Source organism: Rhea americana, unplaced genomic scaffold (genome assembly GCF_003343005.1).
Source record: "Rhea americana isolate MKP2758 unplaced genomic scaffold, rheAme1 scaffold_368, whole genome shotgun sequence".
Taxonomy (NCBI): Eukaryota; Metazoa; Chordata; class Aves; order Rheiformes; family Rheidae; genus Rhea; species Rhea americana.
The window spans coordinates 301,173-324,455 of NW_028186499.1; the positions used below are offsets into that span (position 1 = coordinate 301,173).

Consider the following 23,283-nt stretch of genomic DNA (forward strand, 5'->3'; position numbering starts at 1 on the left):
CATACTCAGTCCCACCCCCGCCCCAGCTCGCCCACCACCCCCACCATCATCGCCCCACTTGTACCTAGCTCTGCCCCTACCACAGCCTAACCCACCTGCCCCGTCCGCACCCAGCGCTGCCCCAGTCAGTCTCTCCCTCAGCGTACCGTGGAGCCAGCGGTGGCAGTGCCTAGGGCTGGCGGGGCACTGAGGCGGGCGGGTGCAGCAGCAGCGGCGGGGGAAGCGGCAGCAGTTGATGGCACGGCAGGAGCCACTGAAGGGCGTCCCTCGTTGAGCACATTCCTGCGGCTCACCTTGAGGTCCCGCTGCTTGCTGGGCATGTAGGCCTGGCGCAGGGAGACGAGCACCGGCCCTGCCGTCTGCCCTGCCACCCACTCCTCTGCCTCCATGGCTGCCTCGGGGCCTGCCGTGTCAGGGTATAGGTCGTCCTGGAAAAGGTCCGACTGCGCCCCGCCGCGCCAGTCAGGGAAGTCTGCCCAGGTGCTCCCAGCATCCTGCCTAGCCTGCCTAGGTACCCCCGTCTCACTACTGATCCCCCTGGATGCTACCACTCTGTCCCGCCCCATCCTCCTGGGTACCCACCCAGCTGTCCTGCCCTGCCTGGGTACCCCTACCCGCTCCAGCATCACCAGACCAATGACGCATCCTCCGAACGCACACTATCCCCTCCCAGCACTCAGCTCTCTCTTCTACCAAATAGAGCTTCCAAGGTAGGGCAAGGTAGCCAAGGGTCTGCTGCAATCATTGAGAAGAGCCCCTAGGGCCCCCCACCCAATGCCTTGCTCACCTTCCTTGGCACTGTCATGATGATGGGCTCACACTTGCGCTCGTGCAGCTTATAAAACCTGTCCAGGGAGGTGGAGGGAGGTCAGGGGGACCAAACGGACCTTCCCTGCTCCCACCTCAGGCCCATGACTTGCGTGGCCATCCCAGGCCCACCTGGCAATCTCACACTTGCTGACATCCAGCCCACGCTTGGGCATCCAACCCATGCCCCGCTGTGGCTCCTTGCTGGTGAAGGTGTTGAGGAAGTGGATGTAGGGCGGCTCCTCTGTGATCTCAAAGTATCGGATGCTCGAATCGCCCTGGGTGCATGACTGTTAGAGGGGGACAGAGGGGCTGGGCAGGGGCGCAGTCAGCACTGCAGGGGCCCTACCTTGCCACACACGTAGACCACATTGGTGTCAGGGTCGTAGAAGGGCAGCAGGGCCCCATTACTTGAGTCCAGCTCCTGTAGCCCCATGGGCTCCTCCAGGTTCTCCTGCCAGGGTCAGGTGTGAGCTATACAGAGCCTCATCCCCTGCTGAGACACCCTGCCCCCCCCCGGGGGCTGGACCCAGCCTGGCCCCCACCCGCATGGATATGCCCATCCCCGCCACTCCACCCATTTCACCAAGAGAGCCAATCAAGAAGCCCTGCACATGAAGGGCCACCAGCTAGCTCTTCCCACATGTGGCCACACCTTCCCAAGACCCCACTCCCAAGACACTCAGCCAAACAGAGACTAAAAGCATGGCAGGCCCCACCCCCCCTCCAAACCCCACCCACTGAAGGATACACCCACCTAAGCTATGTCCTCAGGCTCCTCATGGGGTGCCAGGCCCTACAGGCACCCTAGGCCCCTACCCCAGCCCTATGGCTGCCCCTTGCCTTCACCCCTACAAGCACCCCGTGCCTCCACCAGCCCAGCCCCGTGGGTGCCCTCTGCCCTTGTCCTGCCCCTAAACCCAGCCCCATGGGCACCCTACGGGTGCAGCCCTCACCGGGTCCCACAACGCCAGCTGCCGCTCACTCATGCGGCTGAAGCCGGTGGTGAAGATCTTGCCATCAGCCAGGAAGATGGCCCGCATGGGCCGTGCCCCCTCGTGTGCCCGCTCCTTCTCCTGGGTACAGGGCATAGGGTCAGCAGGCACCTTGGGGACACGCAACAGCGGGGAGGGCCAGAGGACACCCCAGGGACATGGAACAGGTGAGGAGGGCCAGRGAACCCCCAGGGACACAGGAAGGGCCATGGGAGCGCACCTGGGGACAGAGGTTAGGATAGTCACTCTGGGGACATAGGCCTGGGCACAGGACATAGGGTCAGCAGGCACCTTGGGGACATGCAACAGCGGGGAGGGCCAGAGGACACCCCAGGGACACAGAACAGGGGAGGAGGGCCAGAGAACCCCCAGGGACACAGGAAGGGCCACGGGGGCTCCTCTGGAGACAGAGGTTAGGATAGGCACTCTGGGGACATGGGCAGGGCCAGGGCAGGATAGCACCCTGGGGACACAGGCAGGGAAAAAGACAGGAGAGTAACCTGGGGAAACAGGCAGGGACACAGGTAGAATGGCACCCTGGGGACAGGGTCAGGGTCTGGGCAGGCCAGTGCCACAGGCTCTCACCACCACAACAGTGCCCCGGCGAGGGTCGATGACCCGCACGCTCTTGTCCTTGCAGGCAGTGCAGAAGCGGGCGCCATCGCGGCTCCAGCTGACACTGTAGATGAGGTCAGGGTGCAGCCCGTCGAGGCGGTACAGCTCCTCCGACGTGCCAACATTCCAGATCAGCACCACGTTGTCGCACCCTGGGCAGGAGCAGGGGCATGGGCATGGGCACAGCTTGGCTGCGGGCAACCCATGACTTCTGCGCCCTCGCCACATCCCTGCTTCCTGAGGTACCTGCACTGAGCAGGACATTGCGGGCAGTGGGGTGCCATGTGACGATGCCCACGCGCTTTGAGTGCCCTTCCAGCACCACCACGGGCTCTGTCAGGGGCTGGTTGAGTCCATTCTCAGGGATCTGCCAGACCTGTGGGGACAGAGAGGGTGGTAGGTGCAGGTGCAGGCAGGGCACCCAGCTGTGCCCATAGCCTCCAAGTCCCCCCACCAAGCCCCTCACCATGACAGTGCAGTCCTCCGAGCCACTGGCGATGACATGGTCATTGTGGGGGCACCAGTCTATGTCGAGAACAGGGCCTGTGTGCCCACATACCGTGGGGTACGACTTGTCAATGCGTCCGGTCTGGAGACAGTGAGACAGAGAGAGGCACTGTCCAAAACAAACCCTGCTTCCTTTACCCACATCACCAAAGCTCGGCCCCATGCTGGTGTCATGAGCAGTACCATTCTCAGCCCAGTACCTTGTGCAGGGGCAGGACAAGGAAGGCGCCCCCACCACTGGCTTCCACAATGATGGCCACGAAAGCAGGGTTGACGGCACAGAAGGTGCTGTCCCAGGTAACCCGGGACACGCGGATGTCATCGTAGCACTGTTCTGTCTTCACCGGCTGCCCGAAAACATGCCGGAACTTGCTCTGACGTACCACCTTGCGGAACGACATGGCTGGGGCGCACCCTGGCATGGGAATCAGACACACCACAACCACTAGGATGGCCACAGAGCCATGTGGCAGAGCCTGACACCACAAACGTTGTGGCTGTGGGGTCAGTTAAATCGTGGCATGGCCAGGAGGGGAGCAAGCCCTGGTCACACAATAGCCCTGGTGGCAAACACAGGGCCAAGCCAGGGCATGGACATGGGGCAGAGGACTTAGCCAGCAAGGACAGCTTAGTTAGGACGTGCTCACTGAGGGTGCTCCCTGCTGCAGGGAAGGTGACACAGGGCACCCAGCCCTGGGGCTAAGGAAGGAGAACATCCCCCTTCCCCACTGGCCAAATGGGCTCCCACCTGCCCCTGCCTGGGAACATTTCTGGGTGCAGGAGGTGGCCAGAGCATTGCTGTGGAGGTGGGGGGTCTGTCCAGTCCTGTGCCCCAGGGTAAAGGGCACCTGCTCTGCCGCTCCCTGCAAGAGCGGGAAACTGGGCTGGCACCTGCCCTGTGCCCGACTGGGCAAATAAACCGCTCCCTGCCCCGCCGGGAGGGAACTGGGGGACTCGGACAGCTGGCCGGAGCAGGGGCGTAGGGGATCTGGGGAGGGGGGTGGGGGAGGGCGACGAAAGAGGGGCTCCAGGAGGGGATGGGATCACCCCACAGGGGATGGGGACAGGAATCACCCCCCCGGGAGGGGATGGAGACAGGATCGGCCTGCGGGAGATGGGGACGAGGAAGAGATCGCCGCCCCAGGGAGGCGATGGCATCGCCCCACGATGGGTGGTGATGTGGATCATTCCCCCGGGAAGGGAATCACCCACTGGAGATGGTAACGAGGACTGTCTCCCCCCTCCCCGGGAGGAGCTCGCCCCAACGGGAATGGGGACGGGGAGCAGGCTCATCTCCTAAGGACAGGGTTGGGGCCAGCACTGGCCCCGGCGGGCCGGGAGCTACCGCGGGGCTGCCCCGCTCGGGTCGGCCGAGCCGTGAGACACGCGCCGCCGCGCGCGACGAAGCCGCAGCACCCCCGGGCTGGGGCACCCCAGCGCGGCGGCTCCAGCCCTGCACTCACCAGCAGGCCAGGACGGGCCAGGCCAGGCCAGGCTGGGCCCGAGCCTGGCGGAGCGGGGCTGGCGGAGCCGGTCCGGGACCTCCGCCGGTGCCGTTACCGGTATGGCCGGGCAGGAAGTGAGTGACACTGCCCCGCCCCGCATAGCCCGCGCCTGCGCACTGTGGGTCTGCGCACGGCGCTGCCGCGGGCGCTGCCGGGGAGGAGGGCGCGCCGCCCGCGCCTGCGCATTGCGGCAGTTGGGGGGGGTGGCGAGGGCAGCGGGGGTGCCGGGGCATACTGCGGGACCGGGGGCACCGGGGCCATCGGGACACCCGGGCACAGCGGGGCACGGGGACACACCGGGAGAACGGGGACTCGGGGGGCATCGGAGCACCGGGACACCAAAGCACCAAGGACACAGCGGGACGTCAGCACTGCAGGACACACTGTGGCACCGGGGCACACTAGGGACATGGGGACACTGGACACACGAGGGGGCCACCAGGCCACAGGAGGGGCAGTGGGACACATGAGCACTGGGATGCAGCAACTGTGCAGGGGGACAGAGCAGGGGCACGTGAGGCTTGTGGCACAGCCCTTCCGGCCAGGGACACAATGTGGAAAAGTGGGATGCATGGCATAGCCCTCTCCAGCTGGGGACACAGTGTGTGGTACCTCACAGGAATGCCGTGAGGTAGTCCATGGGCTCGGGGGCTGATGGGCAAGAGAGGACAGTGGATGGCACATGGGTGAAGGACCACAGGTGGTATATTGTTTAGGACCATGAGTGGCACATGGGTGAGGATAGCTGCTGGCACATGGGCAAGGGGAGGGGATGGCACATGGGCAAGGACAGTGTGTATCCCATGCACCAGGTGGGCACTAGTGTTGGAGCCAAGGAAGATGCAGAAGAAGGAGTTGAGGCAGCTGTTGAGGTGGAAGGCTAACCCCATGAAGTAGAGGAGGTAGGCACCATGGTTGACTGTCACCAGATACACATTGTGCACCAACTGGAAGGGCAAGCTGAGCAGCATGTGGGCACTTAGTGTGGCTGTGACCATGCACTGGAAGCAGGTGGGTGGCCAGGCTAGCCAACGCCTCAGGATGCATGCTAGGGCAGCCCTGTGGCAGGCCGCAATGAGGCCAAAGGGCAGCAATCCTTCCAGCAGCACCTCCAGTCCACAGAGCGGGGCTTCCCAGCCACCCCACTCGCGGCGGCATAACACTGCCCCAGGTGCCAGCTCCACCAGCACCACATCAAGCACACTGCAGGCGCATGCTATCAACCACGAGCCTGTGCACGGCGCTGCTGGCAAGCCCTCTGGCTGCCAGCACTGGTACCGCAGTGGCATCTGCACCAACAGGCACCAGTCTAGGCTGATGGTGGCCAACAGGAAGAGCCTGCTGTAAAAGCCATGTCGTAGAGAAAGTTGTGGAAGTGGGATAGTGGTGTGCCCAGTGTCCACAGGTTCCCCTGGGCTGCCATTCAGATCTGCAGCCCTGAGGAAGATGAGGAAGGGGAAGTCAGAGGCAGCCAGGCTGAAGATGAAGACAACCAGCTCCCTTGCACCAGAGGCACCAGGCCATCAGCCAGATGGTGACCACGCTGGTTGACAGGCGCAGTGCTGCACAAGCCGCCAGCAGCTGCCTGTCCCACGGGAGCTCACCATCAGGCAGCAGGGCAAAGTCCAGTGTGACGTTGTCCAGCTCCATCACCTAATGTGCTGGATGCTGCAGAGGGGCAGCATCCTCTGCCTTGAGAAAAGGCTCAAGAGCATGGCGAGGGGCACCTGGTGGAACAGCCCAGATGGGCACAGGGACAGCAGGGATCCTGTCCCAGGGTACCCTGTCCCTGCATGCCTGGGGCCGCTCAATCGCCAGGAGACTCTCTGAACAAGGGTCCAATGTCCCTGGACAGGATGTCTGGGATCACCATCCTTATCACGGTCTTTCACCTGTTGCTGCTCCAGGGCTGCCTCAGTTTACCTCCTCTTGCCTCTGTTTTGGGACGTCCCATTGTGGCTGTGCCCAAGGGGACCCTCTGCACTCAAAAACCCTGGTCAGCACTCAACCCAGGGTGGTAAGCATGGCAGGACCTACCTTGATAGTGTCAGGATAGTGGGGATAGTGGGGACCAGCATGAAAGGGTTCCCTATACGTGGGAATGGGCCCCTGCCTCAGTTTCCCCCTGCCTGGAGCCAGCCCCGGGCTGGCATGGAGTGAGGCGATGTCAAGAAGAGGGTGTAGGGACCACAAGAAGTGCTGCCTGTTATCAGGCATTAGGAGATGCTCAATGGAAAGAGCAGTTCTGGACCCAATACTGCTGATGTCTGGGAGGCTTGGCTGGCCCCAGACATGGCTTGCTGCGCAGGTGCCCATTTCCTGCTGCAGCCCTCCCAGCCCTGTGCAACATATGCTGAACCAGCCTGATACTATTACAGTGGCATGGTGGGGACAGGGACGGTCCTTATTTCTGCAGAGCCACAGTGGCCAGACTCCAGGGACATGGGTGGTGGTCAAGCAGCAGATGCTGGGGACACAAATGGGGACCAGGGGGCTTCATAGTTGTGGCCATTGGATGTATCTGCTGAGACACAGATGGTGGCTCTGCTGCAGTGTGAGCATGAAGACGCGGATGGTCGTGCCACTAATCCCTGCTAATTAGCTTTGTCCTCCCCAGGGCCATGACACTGCTGAGACCCTCTGTAAGAGGATTTCCCTGCCTCCTTCTTAAGGCCCGGCCACCCCAGCTCCCGCTGCATGCCAGCCTGCACGCCTGACCCCGGCGCCGGCCCCATGCCACGCACTCAGACCCTGACTGACAAGGGGGTCCCCAAGGACTCAGAGGCCTCCGGCAAGGGCAAGAGCAGGGAAGCAGGAGAGAAAAGTCCCCAAACCCCTGAGGAAAGCATCCATCCTGGAACCAAGATCCCTCACTCTGAGTCACGGCATGGCAGCCACGGGCGGAAGAACAGCAAGAAAGGCCCTGGGGACCCCCATGCTGCTGCTGTCAAGGCATATTCACCCTTCCTCAACACTGTCTTCGGCAAGGTGCAGGGCACAGGGCACAGGTGTCTCGTGGGCAAGGGGGAGGTCAGGGATGCTCTGGTCCTCGGGTATGGAGGGGATATGGGAGGCACCAAGGAGGGATGAGGATGCTCCGATCCCCTGTTACAGGGGGAGATGGGGGGCTCTGGGGAGGGATGGAGATGCTCCAGTTCCCAGTTATGGAGGGAAATGGAAGGCACCAGGGAGTGATGGGGATGCTCTGGTCCCTGGGTACAGGGGTCGGGGTGCGCTGGGGAGGGAGGGGAGACTCTAATCCCTGGGCACAGGGAGGGAGTCAGGAGGCACTGAAGAGAGATGGGAACACTCTGGTCCCTGGTTATGGGGGGAAGATGAGGGGCACTAGGGTTGGTCCAAGGCTGGGCTGGTGTGCAGCCGTGAGCATGGCAGGGGCCGAATAAGGATTTGTCTCCAATCCCTCTAATCCCTTCTGTCAGAGTTAATTTTGGTGCACACTTAATGAAGGTGACACTGCTGTTTGCTTGTGGGGGATGGGGAGTTGGGGTCTCACTCTGCCCTCATACCTTGTGCACCCATATCCAGGAGCGGGACCTGTCCCCAGAGGAGCTGGACGGTGAGTAAGGGCATGCAATGGGTGCCTGGGGTGTCCATGGGGCTGGCCCATGGGCATAGGGGGCAGCTTGTCTGTTGTGGGGCACAGAGTCAGGGAGACACATCCCATGGGGATGCATGCTATGGGGAGGTATTCGTGGTGGTGCACAGGGACTCATGGTTGACAGTGGTCCATGTGCATGCGGGTGCGTGTGTGGCAGAGCTGCTGGATGCCTTCAAGGAGTTTGACACAGACCAGGATGGCTTCATCAGCTACAAGGACCTGGGTGCTTGCATGCGCACCCTCGGATACATGCCCACCGAGATGGAGCTCATCGAGATCTCGCAGCATATCAAGATGAGGAGTGAGCAGAGGGCTGGCTGGGGTGCAGGGCACAGGGTTGGGACATGGGGATAGGGAAAGGGGACATGGTGGGACTAAGACATGGGGACACAGCTTGTGGGAGCAGCACCACCGGGGATTGGGGCATGGGAACAAAGGGACAAAGCCACAGGTGGGCCGGGGGGACAGGGCTGTGGGGGCCTGAAAGGTGGGGAGCACAGGGTCGGGGCATGGGGACGGAGGGCCCCTGGGGCAATGCTGAGCCCATGCTTCTCCAATGGTGCAGTGGGTGGCCGCGTGGACTTTGAGGACTTTGTGCAGATGATGGGTCCAAAGCTGCGGGAGGAGACAGCCCACATGGTGGGCGTGCGGGAGCTCAAGATCGCCTTCCGTGAGGTACAGCCACAATGAGGAGGCCACAGCCATGGGGAGGCTACAGGGGGACTGCAGACTTGGGGGGACCCTGGCCATAGCAAGACCATGGGAGGACCACAGCCATGGGAGTAGACCACAGTCAGCAAGGTCCGCAACCACAGGAAGACTGTAGAGGAACCATGGCCACACAGCAGACCATAGCCATGGGGAGAACACATCCAGGCAGGTGACCATAGGCATAGAGGGGACAAGAACCATGGGAAGACCATGCTGGGGGACCACAACTGTGAGGGAACCATGACTATGAGGGTGACCATGGCCACAGGGGTACCACATCCAGGGGGGTGACCGCAGGCATGGAGGGGACAAGAACCACGGGAAGACCATGGAGGACCACTGCTGGGGGGACCATAACCATGAGGGTGACCACGGCCACAGGGAGAGGATGGTGAAGGCCAGATGTGGGGGCAGAAGGGCCATGTGTGAAGAGGTTGTGGGAAGGGGGCTGGCCCCCCAACCTGCTGGTACTGGCAGTTCGATGTGAACGGGGATGGGGAGATCAGCAGCACAGAGATGCGGGAGGCCATTGCAGCGCTGCTAGGAGAACAGCTCAAGGCACAGGAGGTGGACGAAATTCTGCAGGACGTGGACCTCAATGGGGACGGCCATGTGGACTTTGATGGTGAGGGGGCACCTCGCAGCCCCAGAGCTCCCTGGCTTGATGGCTCTTGGGGAAAATCTCTGAGTGTGATGAGGGATGGGGCTGGGATGGCTGAGGACTGCAGGGGTAACTCAGCCATGCATCTGCCTAACTGTTCCCTCTCCTCTCGTCCCACAGAGTTCGTCATGATGCTGTCTTCTCGATAACAAAGCCATGGGAGAGGAGGGGACCCAGGGCTGAGCCACACCCTTTACACAGTCCTGGTCAGCAGATCTGGGCTTGTCCCCATCTCCCCAGATTCTCCCTGCCTGGTGAGCGTTGATCATCGTAGCCTGTCTGGCCAACATTAGGATTCAGAGTGAACAATTGGAGCTGAGCCCAAATCCAGGAGCCAGAGGCAGGGCAGACATGAGACCCTCCCCCACCCTCCACCCCAATATCCCCTCAGAGGTAGCAGCAGGGGCCGGGGGGGTGAGGTGAAGCCCAATAAAACTCCTTATTCAGACATGGAGGAAACTGCCTGCTGGTTGTTGGAGGGGAGAGAGGTTGTGTAGGTGGGGGGAAGAGGGGAAAAGGGGGTCTCCGCAGCCACCCTGGATGGCCCGGTGTCCTTGGCAGGATGCAGGCATGTTGCAGGCAAGGTGTGGGCAGGGTGCAGGCAGTGTGCGGACGTTCCAGGTGGGGATCTTGCAGTGTGCAGGCAGGATGCAGGCAGGGTGCAAGTAGGTTACTGGCAGGGCACAGACGGGGTGCAGGCAGCCTGGGAGTGGAGGATCTCCTGGGCATAGGGAAATGGACACAGACTGTCACTGTCCTCTGTTGGCTGGCACAGACGGGGTGCAGGCAGAGTTTGTACAGGGTGCAGCAGTGTGCAAGCAGGTTTCATGCAGGGTGCAGGCAGCGTGCAGGCAGGCCACAGTGCTCACCCATAGGCAGTGGTTAAGATGCAGGCCTCGGGGGCTGGCAGAGTGGGCTGTGCCCCAGGTCGGATGTGATGCTGCGTGCACCCAAAAGCTGCTCACAGGCAAGGCCTGAGCCCCTGGGGTCAAGGGGCCCGTCAATCTCCTGGGTGCAACACAGCTCGTGGAGGGTCTTGCCAGGCTGCTCCATGCTTTTAGGGCCTCGTGCATTGAGCAGCCCCAAGGGCCAGGCAGGGCCAGGGCAGGTCCTGGTGAGAGTCAGGGTAGGTGGCTGGGAGTGCTGAAGCAGGCAGCTGGGGTGGGGATGTGTATCCCTAAGGAGGCAGGGCAAAAGTCTGGGAGGGGCCAGGATGAGCCCTGGCGGGGGGCAAAACATGTCCCCTGGCAGGGTCCTAGAGCATGTTACTAGGGGTAGGACAAAGACCCAGAGTATCCCAGAATGGGAGGTGACAGTGTGTGGGGGGTGTCACTGGAGGGGATGGGGGCAGGACCTCTGATACCATGGAGCAGCCTCAGGATGGGAATCCCCAGGGAGTTTAGGGCCCTTTCCCCCATGGCCTCTGTGGCATAGGGGTCATCACATGTGCTTTATATGCAGAAGGACCTGAGTTCAAGGCTTAGTGGAACCAGCGGTCTCCTTTTCTCCCTCCGTGGGGTCCCGTCAGTCTGTGCTCAGGGGGGTGGTGGATCAGAGGGGGCACCCCTTGGTGTCAGCAGCCCCCCAAGGGGCTGGCCATGGGGCAGCCCTGCCCTCCTTTGGGGGAGGATGGGAGACCCTTTCTTGTGGGGACAGGGATGGGGACAGGGTGAGTCCTTGAGGCAGGTGTCCCTTGGGGCTCTGCTTTGGACCTGCCCTGGGAGAGATGGGGTGGCTACCCCATAGCCACCCACATGCATCCTGCTGCGAATACCCTGGGGCAAAAATGGAACCCAGGGGGCATAAAAGCCCTGAGGCATGGTGGCTCCACTGGGGCTCGAACCCAGGGCCTTCTGCGTGTAAAGCAGATGTGATAACCCCTACACCATAGAGCCAACCTGATGAGTACTCCCTGGCCTGGGATGTCATCGGGGGGGGGGGGGGGGGGGGGTGACATGGGGGATGTCACCCCACTCCCCCCAACACACACACTGTTGCATTCCCATCCTAGTGATGGTGGGTGCCCCTGTGTCCTCTGACATCAGGGCCACTCTTGGGTGCTGAGGAGGGACAGGGTCTCCCTGGGGCGGGGGAGAGGGTGRGAGGGGGATGTCCCGGCTGGAAAGAGGGCCATATGGGGCCACAGGTGGCTCTGTGGCGCAATGGAGAGCGCGTTGGACTTCTAGCAGCACCAGATGGCATTCAAAGGTTGTGGGTTCGAGTCCCACCAGAGTCGCTGCTTTTGCTGGGGAAAGGCTGAGGCAGTCGGGTCAGCCCCAAGGAATGCCGAATCAGTCCCAGATCACCATGCAAAGGACATGCTGGATTGGCCCCAGGGGACATGGGTCAATCCCAAGGGATATAAAGTCAGCCTCAGTGCAACATGGGAAGGAGATTTCCAGGTCGACCCCAGGGCATACTGGCCAGCTCCAAAGGATCCAAAGGTTAGCCACAGCCCGCCATGGGAAGGAGATGCTAGGTCAGCCCTAGGATAGGCCCCAGCACATCATGGAATGAGATGCCTGGCAGCCCCAGGCTGCTGCAGGACAGAGGCAGCGGTTGGTCCCAGGAGATGTGAGCTTGGCCCCAGGCTCCCCACAGGGTAAGGAGAGCTCCTGGAGGGTGACATTGCCCCAGGGCACCACCAGAATGGCCGAGTGGTGAAGGCGTTGGACTTAAGATCCAATGGACATGTGTCCGCGTGGGTTCGAACCCCACTTCTGGTAGCCAGCAACTCTGTTTTCCTGCCTGGCCCTGTGCACTGGAATGGCCAGGGTCCCCAGTTCTGTCCCGGGACCCTTCAGCTTCACTGGGGACCCTAAACTGTACCAGGACCTTGCAGTGCACCAGGGACTCAACCACCCCTAGGCAGTAACACCCTGGTGACAGGAGCTGGGTGCTTGTGCCCCCCCCCATGAGCCTCCTCATGGACCCTCCTGGGGAGGGGTGATAATGGCCTAGCATCTGTGTCACCCAAGGGTCCCATGGTTTGCTGGGGCTAACCCTGCATGCCTTGGGATCAACTCCATGTCCCCTGGGGCCAATATAGCATCTCCTTTGCGTGGCAATCTGGGACTGACCTGAAATCCCTTGGGGCTGGCACCTGGCTCTGGGGTGCAATGGAGAGGACATTGGCCTTCTGGCCAAACACAAGCCAATCAAAGGTTTGAATCTCACCAGGGTTATGCCTCCCTTTTGGGGAGGTGGGCACCCTCCTTAGGCAACCTATCCTTAATGAGGTCCTGAGCCCACCCAGCTTGGGGGGAGGGGGGGGGAGAGGGTGCCTGTGTGATGCCTGGGGATGTTGTGGGATATAGAGTGCTTGCAAGCTGGGGTGCTTAATCTGCCCATAGTGACCTTAGTGCACCCTATAGGACATGGGTCCCCCCAGGCAGTGCTGGATCCTGCATGTGGCATAGTCCCTTCTGTCCTGGAGACCAGGACACTTTGGTCCCACCCATGTGGCCAGTCCCATCCCCATGTCCCAGCATGTCCAGCCCTTAGGAAGGGGCTTAGCCACCCTCCGGCTCCCTAAAAGTGGAGGCCATAGGCCCGGCTACCAGAAGGGATTGAACCCACCAAGACACGTGTCCACTGGATCTAAAGTCCAATGCCTTTATCCCGTATCCATTCTGGCACACACAGGGTGACACCAGGGCCACCCTGCTCTGTCAGGGACCCAGGTGTCTGGGCCTAGCCAGGACTGGCCTAGGTTGGGGGAGGGTCATCATGGGGGCTGCAGGTGCAGTGGGACCACTGCTCAACTTCAGGCACCCCATGAGCCCCACTGTGGCCCAGGGTAAGGTGCTGGTGGGCCTTCTCTGGAGCCCTTGAAGCACTGTGATACCAGCCCTGAATCATGGTCCCTGGGGAACATAACTACAAGACAAGACAACAGTCTCAGAAACGTTGTAGCTTCAGCTATCCCCCCCAAAAAACAGAAGCTGCCTGGATAGCTCAGTTGGTAGAGCATCAGACTTTTAATCTGAGGGTCCRGGGTTCAAGTCCCTGTTCGGGYGTGCCTATCTTTTGTACCCTTCTCGTGCTTTTGTCCATCTGCACCATGGCCCAATTGCTCCAGGCAAGAGCCACGCTAGGGGTCCTCAGGCACCACCAAGGTGGCCACAACCATGCAGAGCCATCTGGGCAGGGTGCCAATTACAGGGCTGAGGGAAGCAAAGAGCTGGCATGCAGTGCTGGGCCCACTCCCTGCCTTGGTTTATCCCATGTTCCGCCCTCAGGGACCAAGAGGCTTCTCTAGAAGCCACTTTGGGATAAGCGTGTTTGTGGCAGTGTAGGGAAAAATCCTTGACTCAGGCAGGTGGCCTTGGGAAGAGGGCCACAGCCACCTCTAGGGCAAGGGGGAAGTGGGCTGAGCCCTGATCCCCCACCCCTCACAGTACACACAACCAGGTTGGGGCATTCACAGATTTTAATTTAGTTGTTCTCTTGGAAGGAAAGAAAACAAAGAAAAAAAAAGGCATCATATATCCCTGCTTTTCTGTCATTTTAGGAATGCAGCAAGCCCCTGCCCACAGAGATAACTCCTAGGAGGGCAGCTCTGCTCCCACATCATGTTTGGGGAGACAGATCCCCTGCTCACTAGCAATACCCTCCCTCTCCCCTGGCTGAGTGTTTCCACCTCATTGTAGTGTTTGAGGATGCAGGGACCCCTGCTCGCCTGCTCCACAGAGATCTCCCACCCAGAGGGGCAAGGGAGGAATTGGGTGGGGGGAGGAGAAGCTGGCAAGGGGAGATGGACATGGGCCACTGTGCCCTGCTGCCTCTGCTAGGGGAGTGTGCACAGAGCAGCCTAGCACAGCCCGCTAGTGTCCAGGGCTGCCCCCACACAACTAAGGATCTCTCCTTCTCCTAAATAATCTATGAGAAAGGAACCTTGATGGGGGAGTCCAAGCCTGGGGGGGGGGGCATGGCCAGCCTACACCCCAGGAAGACTGGGGGACAGGACACCCGAGACCCTGGAGCAGGGGCAGGCTGCATGCCTGCTCCCCTCAGGCGCCACAGAACCGCAGGGGAAGAATGGGACCAAGGGCCCCAGTAGCTCTCTACATATATTATTGTATACATCTATAGAACAGGCTGTAGGGCATGGCCAGGGCATCTGGGCACCCGGGCAGGTCAGGTGGTGCCCTGAAGCCCAGGCACCCCCAGCACAAGAGAGCACCTGGCCATTTGGGGGCAGAGGAACAGGGAAGGAAATGAGAGGCAGGGCAGAGACTAAGGCCAGCCTCAGGCTCTCCCACATGGTGCTAGCTACCCCAGGCAGAGCCAGCACCCTGCCCTCCCTGGGAGTCATGCTTGCTTCCTCCCCCCGGGGGTACACGTCAAGGGGGGGGTCATGCCTTGGCACCTCAGGGAGACGCACAGGGAGCAATTTACCCTGCGCTGGGGAGGGGGGCCGAGCTGCGCACAAGTGCGTACGTGTGGGACGGAGGGGGAATGCCCCTCAAGGGAGCAGGCACAGGGCTGGGCTGGCTCCCGCTCCCCACCCTGGTGTCAAGGTCAGTTTGCATCAGCTAAGGCAACCCCGGCAGGCGAGTACAGCTGGCACTCGCGGCAACACATGGGGACAGACAGGTGGTTAAGACAGACGGATAGACAGATGCGCGCTGCAGAAAGGGCCATGTGATGCAGGCCCACTGCAGCTGCTCCCCTCGCAGTCAGCTCGCCTTCATCCTGCTGTTCCTCCTGCCACTGGCTCAGAAAATGTCCGGGCACAAGGTCCAGTCCTGCTTCTCTTTGCTCTCCCAGTAGCCGCCCTTGTAGATGTGTGTCATCTCCTGGGTGATGGGATCCTTCTTGCGCTCAAACCACAGCGGCTTGTAGGGGTCATAGGGGGTACCTAGGGGAAATGAATGGGTTAGGGACACATGGTCAGGCAGGCAGCAGGGTGTATGGTGGGAGCCTGCCTACACCCTCCTTACCGTCCTCTGTGGCCCTTGCAGCCTCAGCCTCACGCCTCTTGCGAGAAATGCGCTGCTTTTCCTCCAGCCGCTGCTTCTCAGCATTGGCCTCATCCCAGCGCCCGTTCTCCATGAGGCGCTGATCGGGGCGCCGGCGGCTGTCTGTGGGTGCCGTGCCATTCTCTGGAGCATTGAGTGTCAGCGCCAGTTCCGAGAAGTAATACATGTTCTCTGCATACTTCCTGCATCAGGGAAGGAGATCTCAGCCAGTGGGCCCTCTGCCAGCAGGTTTCATGTCCTGGCCCCTCTCACGCTCAGCTGGGCAGAGAGGTGTGAGGGAGAGGCAAGCCCTGATCCAGGGCAGCCTCAAAGCCCAGCTCCTGCCCTTGACAGAGTGAGCCCTGGCTCTCAGGACATTGCCCCATTCTCCCTGCTGCAGATGCATGCTCCTGGCCACCCTACTCACGGGAGGGGGTTCCTTTTCCACAGCAGCACCCGGCTGTCCTCAGCCTCGTGGGCCTTCTGACGTCCCTCCACACCGTTGTCCCCCACACCTGGTATCACCTTGTAGCAGTCCATCTTCTCATCCCAGGTGCCCAGCAGAACAAAGTGCACCTTCCCAGTCGGGTCTGTCACCTCCCCCGTGACCTGCCAGGACAGGGGACATGTGAGACTCGGTGCTGGGAGGAATGAAACCTGAATCTCCTCCTCCTCCTCTCCTCTCCTCTCCCATCTTGGAGCCAAACCAGAACCATTAATCAGGGAAACTCTTGCTGCAGCACACTGCAGACCCACTAAATTTGCGTAGTTTAAATGGCAACTGGTGGAAGAAAAGACAGAGCTCTGCCTGAAGGTTATTAGACCTTGAATTGTGACATCCAGGAGCCCTGAGTTTGCCCTTGATCTACAGCCCCCAGAAGGCCTGCACACAGGAGCACATCCTCATCTGGGGCAAACTTCTTTCACCCCAGGAACCCTCTCCACACGTCAAGCACTCCCCTGGGTACCCCACAGCAGTGCACCATTGCCAGACCATGCAATAACGTGGCCGTGCAGTGTGACATGCTGTGCTACAGCCACTCAACCCTTACCTTCCTCGCCACATCCCGAGAGAAGTAGCTGTAAGGAACGAACTTGAGGATGCACTTGTCACCCGTCTTGTGATTGACAATCTCAATTTCACCTGACTGCAGAAGGGAGGACAAGGTCAGACCCAGCCCACGGCCACTGTCTTCCCTAGCAGTAGGGGGAAACTGAAGCATGGAGCATTGACATCTCCCCATGGGACAGGCGGAGACAGACCCTGAGGAGTCCTGCTCCCTGTTGCTGGGGTGTTGTTCTACCTGGTCTATCCAGAGCTTGCCCACAATGATGTTGTGCACGGTGGTGGTGACCTTCTTCCATGTGTAGTGGTTACCGGAGGAGTGGAAGACGCAGTGGATGGTACCTGTGGAGAGGAGGGCTGGCTGGGAACGGTCCCCTTGAGCCTGCCTGGCCCAGTGAAGGGCAAATGTCATGGTGCAGGATGAGGAGCAGAAGTAGGTCACAGTAGGCCCCCTAACCCCCTTTTTGGGGGGTTATCCCATCCTGCAACTCCCAGTCACTCCCCTTGGTATAGTGCTCTTGGCTACCCAGGGCCAGTGAGACCAAGGCTAACAACAGTGCTTGCTGCCAGGCCTCCAAAGGGTGCCCACAGCCACCTGGGTAGGTACAGGTCCTCATCTGCTCAGGGGGGCAGCCTGGATCCATGAGGGGATGAGGCTGGAGAAGGAACTGATGGGCATGGCCAAACCTATGTCTTCCCAGTGCTGAGTTTTGCATGAGTCTGTCAGCCACAGTCCCTTAAGCTGGGCCAAACCAGCACCTCAGGAGTGTTTGTACAGCCCTGGGACTGCAGAGACTCAATTGGACAAGCCACAGTCCTGCCCTGTCATGCTCTCAGTTAAGGCACAGAGACATTCTCCCTCCTTCAAGTGCCTCCCTCTGTGGCATGCATGCACGGAGCCACAGTGCTCACCCAGAGGCATGATGGAGAGGTATTTGCCCCGAAATTTGCTGGTGATTTTGATCTCCTGACGAAGCGTCCAGCCATGCTTGGAGTCAACATGGTGGGCAGCTGCTGGAGGGTGGTGACACACCTGGCAGAGAGAAGAGATGAATCAGCATTGGCAGCCCAGAGTCAGCTGGTGTGCCCAAAGGAGAGGGGCTGGCAGTACCTGCTCGCAAAGGGAGCGGTAGCCATTCTCCTCCAGGCGGTCCAGCTCGAAGGTCTCCCCAAGGAGTGGGTTGAAGGGCTTGCTGGTGCGGAAGACAGTGGTGGAGTAGGATGAGACAGTGAAAGCAGCCACATAGCACAGCTGCTCTAGGGAACTCTCGCACTTGGCTGCCCGGTCGAGCAGCTCGTAATACTCCAGGTCCTCCGTGAGGCGCTGCAGCATGGACAGGGGCTCATTGAAGTTCACCTGGGCAAGAGCGAGAGGTGAGAGAGGACCTGCATGGTGTGCAGTGCCTGCCAGACTGTCCCACCAGCAGTACCCTCAGCTCACCGGCATGGGGATCTTAGATAGCTCCTTCCCGATGCAGTTTTTCATGATGCTCCAGAGGTTGAGGCTGTAGTTGGGCTTGTAGGGGATGCGGGTTCTTTTCTCTTTTTTGGTGTCCTCTAGCTGGTGCTTGTACTGGGGAAGGGAGGTGAGACAACAGCTGCTGCAAAGCTGCTGTGATCACTCCTCTCCTGCCCCCAGCCTGCTTCACCACAACAATGGTTACATAGGAACCCAGAAGTTCTCAAGCCTGGCCCAGCTTTGCCAGCTCAGAGGCTGCAGTTTCCCTGTCAGCCCTACTGTCCCAGCTCCTGCTTGGTCCTGCCAAGAGCCAGGTCAGAAAACCAGTTTTGGGTTGGGAAGGGTGCAGGGCATGTGGCAGGACTGCTGTGCTGCTCCTCAGCTCTGCAACCTGCCACCTCAGGGATCTCCAGAGGGAAATCACGGCTTGTGGATGCCTAGGGCACCTTGCAGTCTGCAGGACCATACCACCCCAGGGCCTACCTGCTCCTCCAGGCTGATGTCACTGCTGGTGCCACTGATGTTGCTGCCAGTGCGTCTGGAGGGAGGAAAGGAGCAGAGTCAGTGCCTGGCCTGCCCTTGCCCTCCCCATACGGCTCTGGGCAACGCAAGGCCAGGCCAGGCATGGGAGGGCAGCCTTGGGCTGCTGGCCCCAGCACTCACTTGTGACCCATGCTCTCTGGCATGGTGATGATCTCTGGGGCATCAAAGAATTCGTTGTCATCATCCTCATCGCTCATGTCTCCTTTTGCAGGGCAACATGGATCTGAGTTGGGGGACAGGGACAGGCTCTATGTTTGAGCTCTCCTTGGCCCAACAGGGAACAGACAGCCAGTCCAAGGTCCCTGAGAGGGGCACTGGAGGGGTCCCCCATCACCACTGGCCAAGAAAGAGGCTGGCAATCAGCCGTACAAGATCTCTGCTCACTCCAGTGCTAAGAGGCAGCAGACAAGGCTAGGAGGAGTTGGAGCCAGAGCAGATGGGAGTTTCGCACATCGTAGGGAAGCATTCTGCTGCAAAATGCTGTGGATGTTCAGTTACATAGGAGAGGAGACTGGACAAATTCATCGCTCAGGGTTACTGATATGAAGAAACCAAGTCTGGCTCAGGAAATGGTCTGGGAAACAGCTGTGGATTATCTAGAGAATATTACTGTTGGCTTCCTCTATTTCACTTACTGTCCCTCCCTTAGCATCACCCTGGCATCAGCACTGCAGCTGCTTGCACCCCTCTGACTGGCACCCAACACCCCAGGCAAGGGCCCTATGAGGTCCTGTGGTACCTTTGGCTGAGCCCCCAGTGCCAGGTACACTGGCAGGCAGGACAGTGGCACCGCGGAAAGCCCTCTCCAGGTGGTTATGCTGCTTGGCAAGCTGCTCCAGCGTCTCCTCCAGGCGGATGCGCTGGTCTCGTTCATGCTGCAGTGACTTCTGCCACTTCTTGCTGTGGGTCTGTGCCAGCACCAGAAAATCCCGGCAGGCCTGAAGGAACAACATGCCCAGTAGGTGCGCTGTTCATCATCCCATTACCTCCAGCACGGCCTCCTTGAACAGCACAGGAGAGGTGTTGGATTTATTCCCCCTACAGGGCAGGGTGCAGACTCACATTGATCATGGCGTTGGAGGTGATACGGAAAAGGGTGGCTCGCTCGTTCACCTGCTTGATCTTCTCTGTGCTCTCAGCCGGTAGCCGGAGGGTCTCCAGCTCACTGAGGGAACGCTGCAGGGCTGTGCCGTGCTTAGCAATGAGGTCGTTGCAGGTGCTCAGATCCTCCACCTTGCTGGACAGGGTGCGCAGCGTGCTCTGAAGCTCTGTCTTGTCCGTCTGTGACATGGACTCATCACCAGAATCATCTGCCAGCAGGTAGGATTGTTAGCATGGTGCCACTCAGCCGTGGAGCCACCAGGTCAGCCCTGCTGCCTATCCAGCTCCACAGCGCAGTGGGACTGCACCAGTCCTATCTCTCTAGCAGAGCAGCACGGCTTAGAAGGCATCAGCTCCAGCCTCACACTGAAACCACCTACCAACCCCCCAGCTCCCAGGTGCTCAGGAGTGACTGTGCAAGGCAGTAGGGGTGCCCACCACGGCAAGGCAGGAGGCCTCTCTCCTTCCTGAGGAGGAGGAAGAGAAGAGGTAGTTGTGGGCAGGGAACAGCAGATTGCCTCCTCCTTGGAAGACCTTGCCAGGCTCAGACTGCAGGTCTGCTGTAATGCATCACGGCATGGTGCTGGTGGGAGCGGCCCCTGTGGGGCAGCACACCACTGTGACCACTGCTGTGACCACCACAGCATTGCAGACTGAGAGGCCCGGCCACGGAGTAAGGTGGGAAAATGCTAGTGAGAGGCAGATCAGAACAGATGGCTGATTTTCCTGGCACATGAGAAGTTACAATAACAAGGAAGTGAGCACCAGGCAGTGCCAGGCTGCTGGCAGCTCTCCAGACCAGAGCCAAGCAGCAGGAAAGCTGGCTGTGAGCTGGCACAGCCACAGCAGGCAGGATGGAACTGCTGAGCTTGCACTTGGCAAGGCTCATGCACAAGAGCGGAACGAGAAAGCTGGAACGCTGGCAGGGCTGTCAGTGCTGTCCAGGAGTCCTAGCTTCTCAGAGCTGGGCCCCAAGGCCTAGAGCATACAGCATAAGCTGAGAGCACAGGAGTACCCTGGTGGCTTGGTTAACTTGGCCACTCTGCCTCAGTTTCCCCACAGCACAGGACTGCCCCTTCCAAATCCTGCTTTGGGATAAACTGCTCAGTAGCCCAGGTCTGAGATGCCCCTGACAGTGTGCAGTTACACTGTCTCTGCACAACACTGCAAAACAACCTAGCAGGATCTCTGAGCAGACATAGGAGATGAACTGAGGGGGGTTAAAACAAACAAACATGCTGCATTCCTGGCATGCAGCAAGCAGGGTGGCTTAGGGAACATGAGCGGACATGGGCTCACATTCTGCAGAGGGGGAGCAGGGCTTACAAAGGCATAGTAGGAGATGGGAACAAGCTGCAGGGAGCTGACAAGCCCAGGGGACTGCAGCATCCCCAGGAAGAACACAAGGTGGCTCACGAGAGGGTTGTGAAGCCCCAGCAGAGGCAGCCAAGCCCTTGCAGCGCACAGGCCATACCTGATTCTTCCAGCATCTTGACAGCTTTGGCCTTGGCCAGCTCTAGGGCAGTGACCCAGCGCTGCCTCTCCACCTCTGAGCTGGCCTTGAGGTGGTAGGTCTGGGCACCGCCATTGGAGATGATGAAATTGCAGGAGTCCTCCACGGTGATATTGGCTGTGGCCAGGTTGATAGTGCCGCGGCAAGTGTGTCGCATCTCTGCTTTGGACCTGCGAGGTGAGGCAGGTCAGGGGTATGGTGACTGGGACAGGCAGCATCGGGGGTGCGGGGGGAGGGCTGCCACCTCCCCAGGACCCCCCACAGCCCTGTCGTGAGAGCAGATGGAGCTGAGGGAAGCAGAGCCAGTAGTGAGGGCTGGGACTGCATGCAAGCCTAGTGCCCACTGCCCCTGTGTTCCAGGCTCCGAGCAGTGCCCAGCTCTCCTTGGTACTCAGCAGGATGAAGTAAGGCAGAGATAGGGGCTGGAGAGCGACAGCCTCTCACTGCCCCAGGCAGGCCATCCTGGTCTCTCCCTTCTCTGGGCTGGGGCAGAGGCACATGGAGGCCACAGGAAGGGAGCTCAGCATTCCCCATTCTGCAAGCAGGAGTATTAATAGGGTGACAGCTCCGCCTTGGCCAGTTTTGCCAAGCTGGCTGAGCGGCTGTGCACCTAACAGTGCGTGGTTTTGTGTGCTAACAGCAGGATGGGGCCAGGATCGGTAGCACCACTTTGGGGAAAAACAGCAGGGAGGGGTGCACAGCTCCCAGTGAGGCTCCTCACCCCTAAAGCAAACACAAACTGACAGCTTGAAAGTCCCCAGGCAGCCATGTTGCTCAACTGTCAATGTGCCTTCACCGAGCAGGGATAGAGTGTGCTTGTCCCCTTGCTGTTGTGCTCACCCCTGGCCTTGTGCTCTCCTCTGCCACCCACAGCACACTGCTGCACCTCTTCCTGCATCCCAGGAAGAGGGCGAAGTTCCTGGCACGGCGTGAGGCTGTGCCAGGCTGGCACTCCCCCTCACCCTTTCCACATCACTGTGCCCCAGGCTCTGTCGGGCCGAGGGTGCCACCAGCCCCAGGAAGCCGTGCAGACACAGGGGAAACCTGTGCTTCTGTGACTGGCCAAGGGGCCACCACAGTCAGCACTGTCCTCCCCCCCCCCCCCATGCTTTTGAAGTCCTGTAACTCAAGCTGGCTGCTCAGATTGCCCCATGAAAAATAGAGGACTGGAGAAGGACAAGGCGGAACCTCCAGATGCCTCTAGGCCTTGCCCTTGGCCAGGAAGCACCCCAAACCTGCTGCTGGGACCTGAACAGCCTTGGCACTGCTGGCTGATAACTGACAGGGGCTTTCTCTCATGCAGCGTTCTTCTGCCACAGGACTGCTCAATCCCCCTCGAAAGTCACACACTGCCCTACCCTGCTGCTGGTCCCAAAGGCACGGGGGACCTGCCCCAGACAGGTAGCAAGTGAAGATGCTCCTGCATCGGCCTTGCTGGTGCCTGCAAGTGGCTGGGGAAAATGAAGCACGGCAAATTCAAACTGATCTTCTCTCAGACATGCTGCCAAGCCAGCAGCCCCAGCACACTCTCTCAAGACAGCTTGGGGCCCCTAAACTACCCATCCCCACTCCTCACAACCAGCAGCCTCTGTGTCCACTGCCTGCCCCTCCATCTGTCCAGACTGCCTGCAACACCATCCTGATCCTGCTGTCTCGGCAAGGGTGAATGCCAGGGCCTCACAGAGGCAGGAGCTGGCAGCCCTGGCCCACCCTTGCCAGCTGCAGCCGTGACAGGTCAGCACACCAGCTGTGCCACGTCAGCTGATGGATCCTGGGGGAGCAGGACTGCAGGGGGCCATGGGATGGCTCGGTTCAGCCAGGGTCACCAGGAAGCCCTGAGGGAGCTGCAGCCCAGCAAACGGCCCTGCAGTTGGACAGGTGACAACAACAGGATGGGGATGTGCCACTGGTGCCTAATGGTAGACAGGCATGGGGGATGCCAGGGCCTAATGGCTACTGGCAGTGGCTGCCCCCAGGGGCCGAACTGGGAGCAGTGAGGGGAGAAAGGATGACAGTGGGGCCTAACCGGGGGGGAGCAGGAAAGACACGAGAGTCAGTGGCGTAAGGAAGGATGAGACCCGGGGCTACCGGTGGCCAGGCAGCAAAGCAATCGGGGCGGAGAGGGAGGGACAGCGGAGCCTAAAGGCAGCGGGGGAATGCTAGGGCCCGGCGCACGTGTGCACGGAGGGGCGCTGGGAAGGAAGAGCGCTGCCGGAGG

At 60.3% G+C, this 23,283-nt stretch overlaps 4 protein-coding genes and 4 non-coding genes across 10 annotated transcripts in view; 4 read left to right on the top strand and 4 right to left on the bottom strand.

Annotated features, from left to right (window-relative positions):
- The window catches only part of CORO1B (coronin 1B), a 6,301-nt gene extending 1,775 nt beyond the window's left edge, over window positions 1-4,526 (bottom strand). Inside the window, exons 1-10 of one of the 3 annotated variants that reach the window (XM_085312538.1) lie at window positions 4,388-4,526; window positions 3,125-3,327; window positions 2,884-3,006; window positions 2,664-2,793; window positions 2,388-2,569; window positions 1,764-1,883; window positions 1,157-1,261; window positions 940-1,085; window positions 788-845; window positions 147-443 (exon numbers count right to left, since the gene is read on the bottom strand). In XM_085312538.1, coding sequence (XP_085168664.1) covers window positions 147-443; window positions 788-845; window positions 940-1,085; window positions 1,157-1,261; window positions 1,764-1,883; window positions 2,388-2,569; window positions 2,664-2,793; window positions 2,884-3,006; window positions 3,125-3,325 — 1,362 coding nt within the window. In that variant the 5' untranslated portion in view covers window positions 3,326-3,327; window positions 4,388-4,526. Of the gene's footprint in view, window positions 1-146; window positions 444-787; window positions 846-939; window positions 1,086-1,156; window positions 1,262-1,763; window positions 1,884-2,387; window positions 2,570-2,663; window positions 2,794-2,883; window positions 3,007-3,124; window positions 3,340-4,387 lie in introns of all 3 variants that reach the window. The other 2 variants (XM_085312539.1, XM_085312540.1) reach the window with 2 other exon arrangements.
- Window positions 4,481-6,079, bottom strand: GPR152 (G protein-coupled receptor 152). Its single transcript, XM_085312494.1, is given in 5 exon segments — window positions 4,481-4,607; window positions 5,042-5,783; window positions 5,786-5,876; window positions 5,878-5,925; window positions 5,927-6,079. Coding segments are annotated over 5 exon segments (1,161 nt in total).
- A 1,083-nt stretch (window positions 6,080-7,162) lies between these two features.
- Window positions 7,163-9,787, top strand: CABP4 (calcium binding protein 4). Its single transcript, XM_085312546.1, has 6 exons — window positions 7,163-7,417; window positions 7,976-8,006; window positions 8,206-8,349; window positions 8,614-8,723; window positions 9,237-9,384; window positions 9,541-9,787. Exons 1-6 carry the CDS (start codon window positions 7,163-7,165, stop codon window positions 9,567-9,569), a joined length of 717 nt encoding a protein of 238 aa, XP_085168672.1. The 3' UTR covers window positions 9,570-9,787.
- A 1,455-nt stretch (window positions 9,788-11,242) lies between these two features.
- Window positions 11,243-11,315, bottom strand: TRNAV-UAC (transfer RNA valine (anticodon UAC)). Its single transcript has one exon. It is a non-coding gene; the product is annotated as a tRNA-Val (tRNA).
- A 253-nt stretch (window positions 11,316-11,568) lies between these two features.
- Window positions 11,569-11,656, top strand: TRNAR-UCU (transfer RNA arginine (anticodon UCU)). The gene is given in 2 exon segments: window positions 11,569-11,605; window positions 11,621-11,656. It is a non-coding gene; the product is annotated as a tRNA-Arg (tRNA).
- A 407-nt stretch (window positions 11,657-12,063) lies between these two features.
- TRNAL-UAA (transfer RNA leucine (anticodon UAA)) lies at window positions 12,064-12,146 on the top strand. Its single transcript has one exon. It is a non-coding gene; the product is annotated as a tRNA-Leu (tRNA).
- A 1,220-nt stretch (window positions 12,147-13,366) lies between these two features.
- On the top strand, window positions 13,367-13,439 carry TRNAK-UUU (transfer RNA lysine (anticodon UUU)). Its single transcript has one exon. It is a non-coding gene; the product is annotated as a tRNA-Lys (tRNA).
- Window positions 13,440-13,834: 395 nt separating this feature from the next.
- Window positions 13,835-23,283, bottom strand: part of OSBP (oxysterol binding protein) — a 9,994-nt gene continuing 545 nt past the window's right edge. The window contains exons 2-14 of the mRNA XM_085312495.1: window positions 21,027-21,237; window positions 19,514-19,761; window positions 19,191-19,389; window positions 18,572-18,674; window positions 18,392-18,446; window positions 17,891-18,022; window positions 17,561-17,806; window positions 17,362-17,482; window positions 16,688-16,791; window positions 16,436-16,531; window positions 15,811-15,992; window positions 15,366-15,586; window positions 13,835-15,283 (exon numbers count right to left, since the gene is read on the bottom strand). Of these exons, the coding sequence (XP_085168621.1) occupies window positions 15,141-15,283; window positions 15,366-15,586; window positions 15,811-15,992; window positions 16,436-16,531; window positions 16,688-16,791; window positions 17,362-17,482; window positions 17,561-17,806; window positions 17,891-18,022; window positions 18,392-18,446; window positions 18,572-18,674; window positions 19,191-19,389; window positions 19,514-19,761; window positions 21,027-21,237 (2,061 nt within the window). The 3' untranslated portion in view covers window positions 13,835-15,140. The remainder of the gene's footprint in view (window positions 15,284-15,365; window positions 15,587-15,810; window positions 15,993-16,435; window positions 16,532-16,687; window positions 16,792-17,361; window positions 17,483-17,560; window positions 17,807-17,890; window positions 18,023-18,391; window positions 18,447-18,571; window positions 18,675-19,190; window positions 19,390-19,513; window positions 19,762-21,026; window positions 21,238-23,283) is intronic.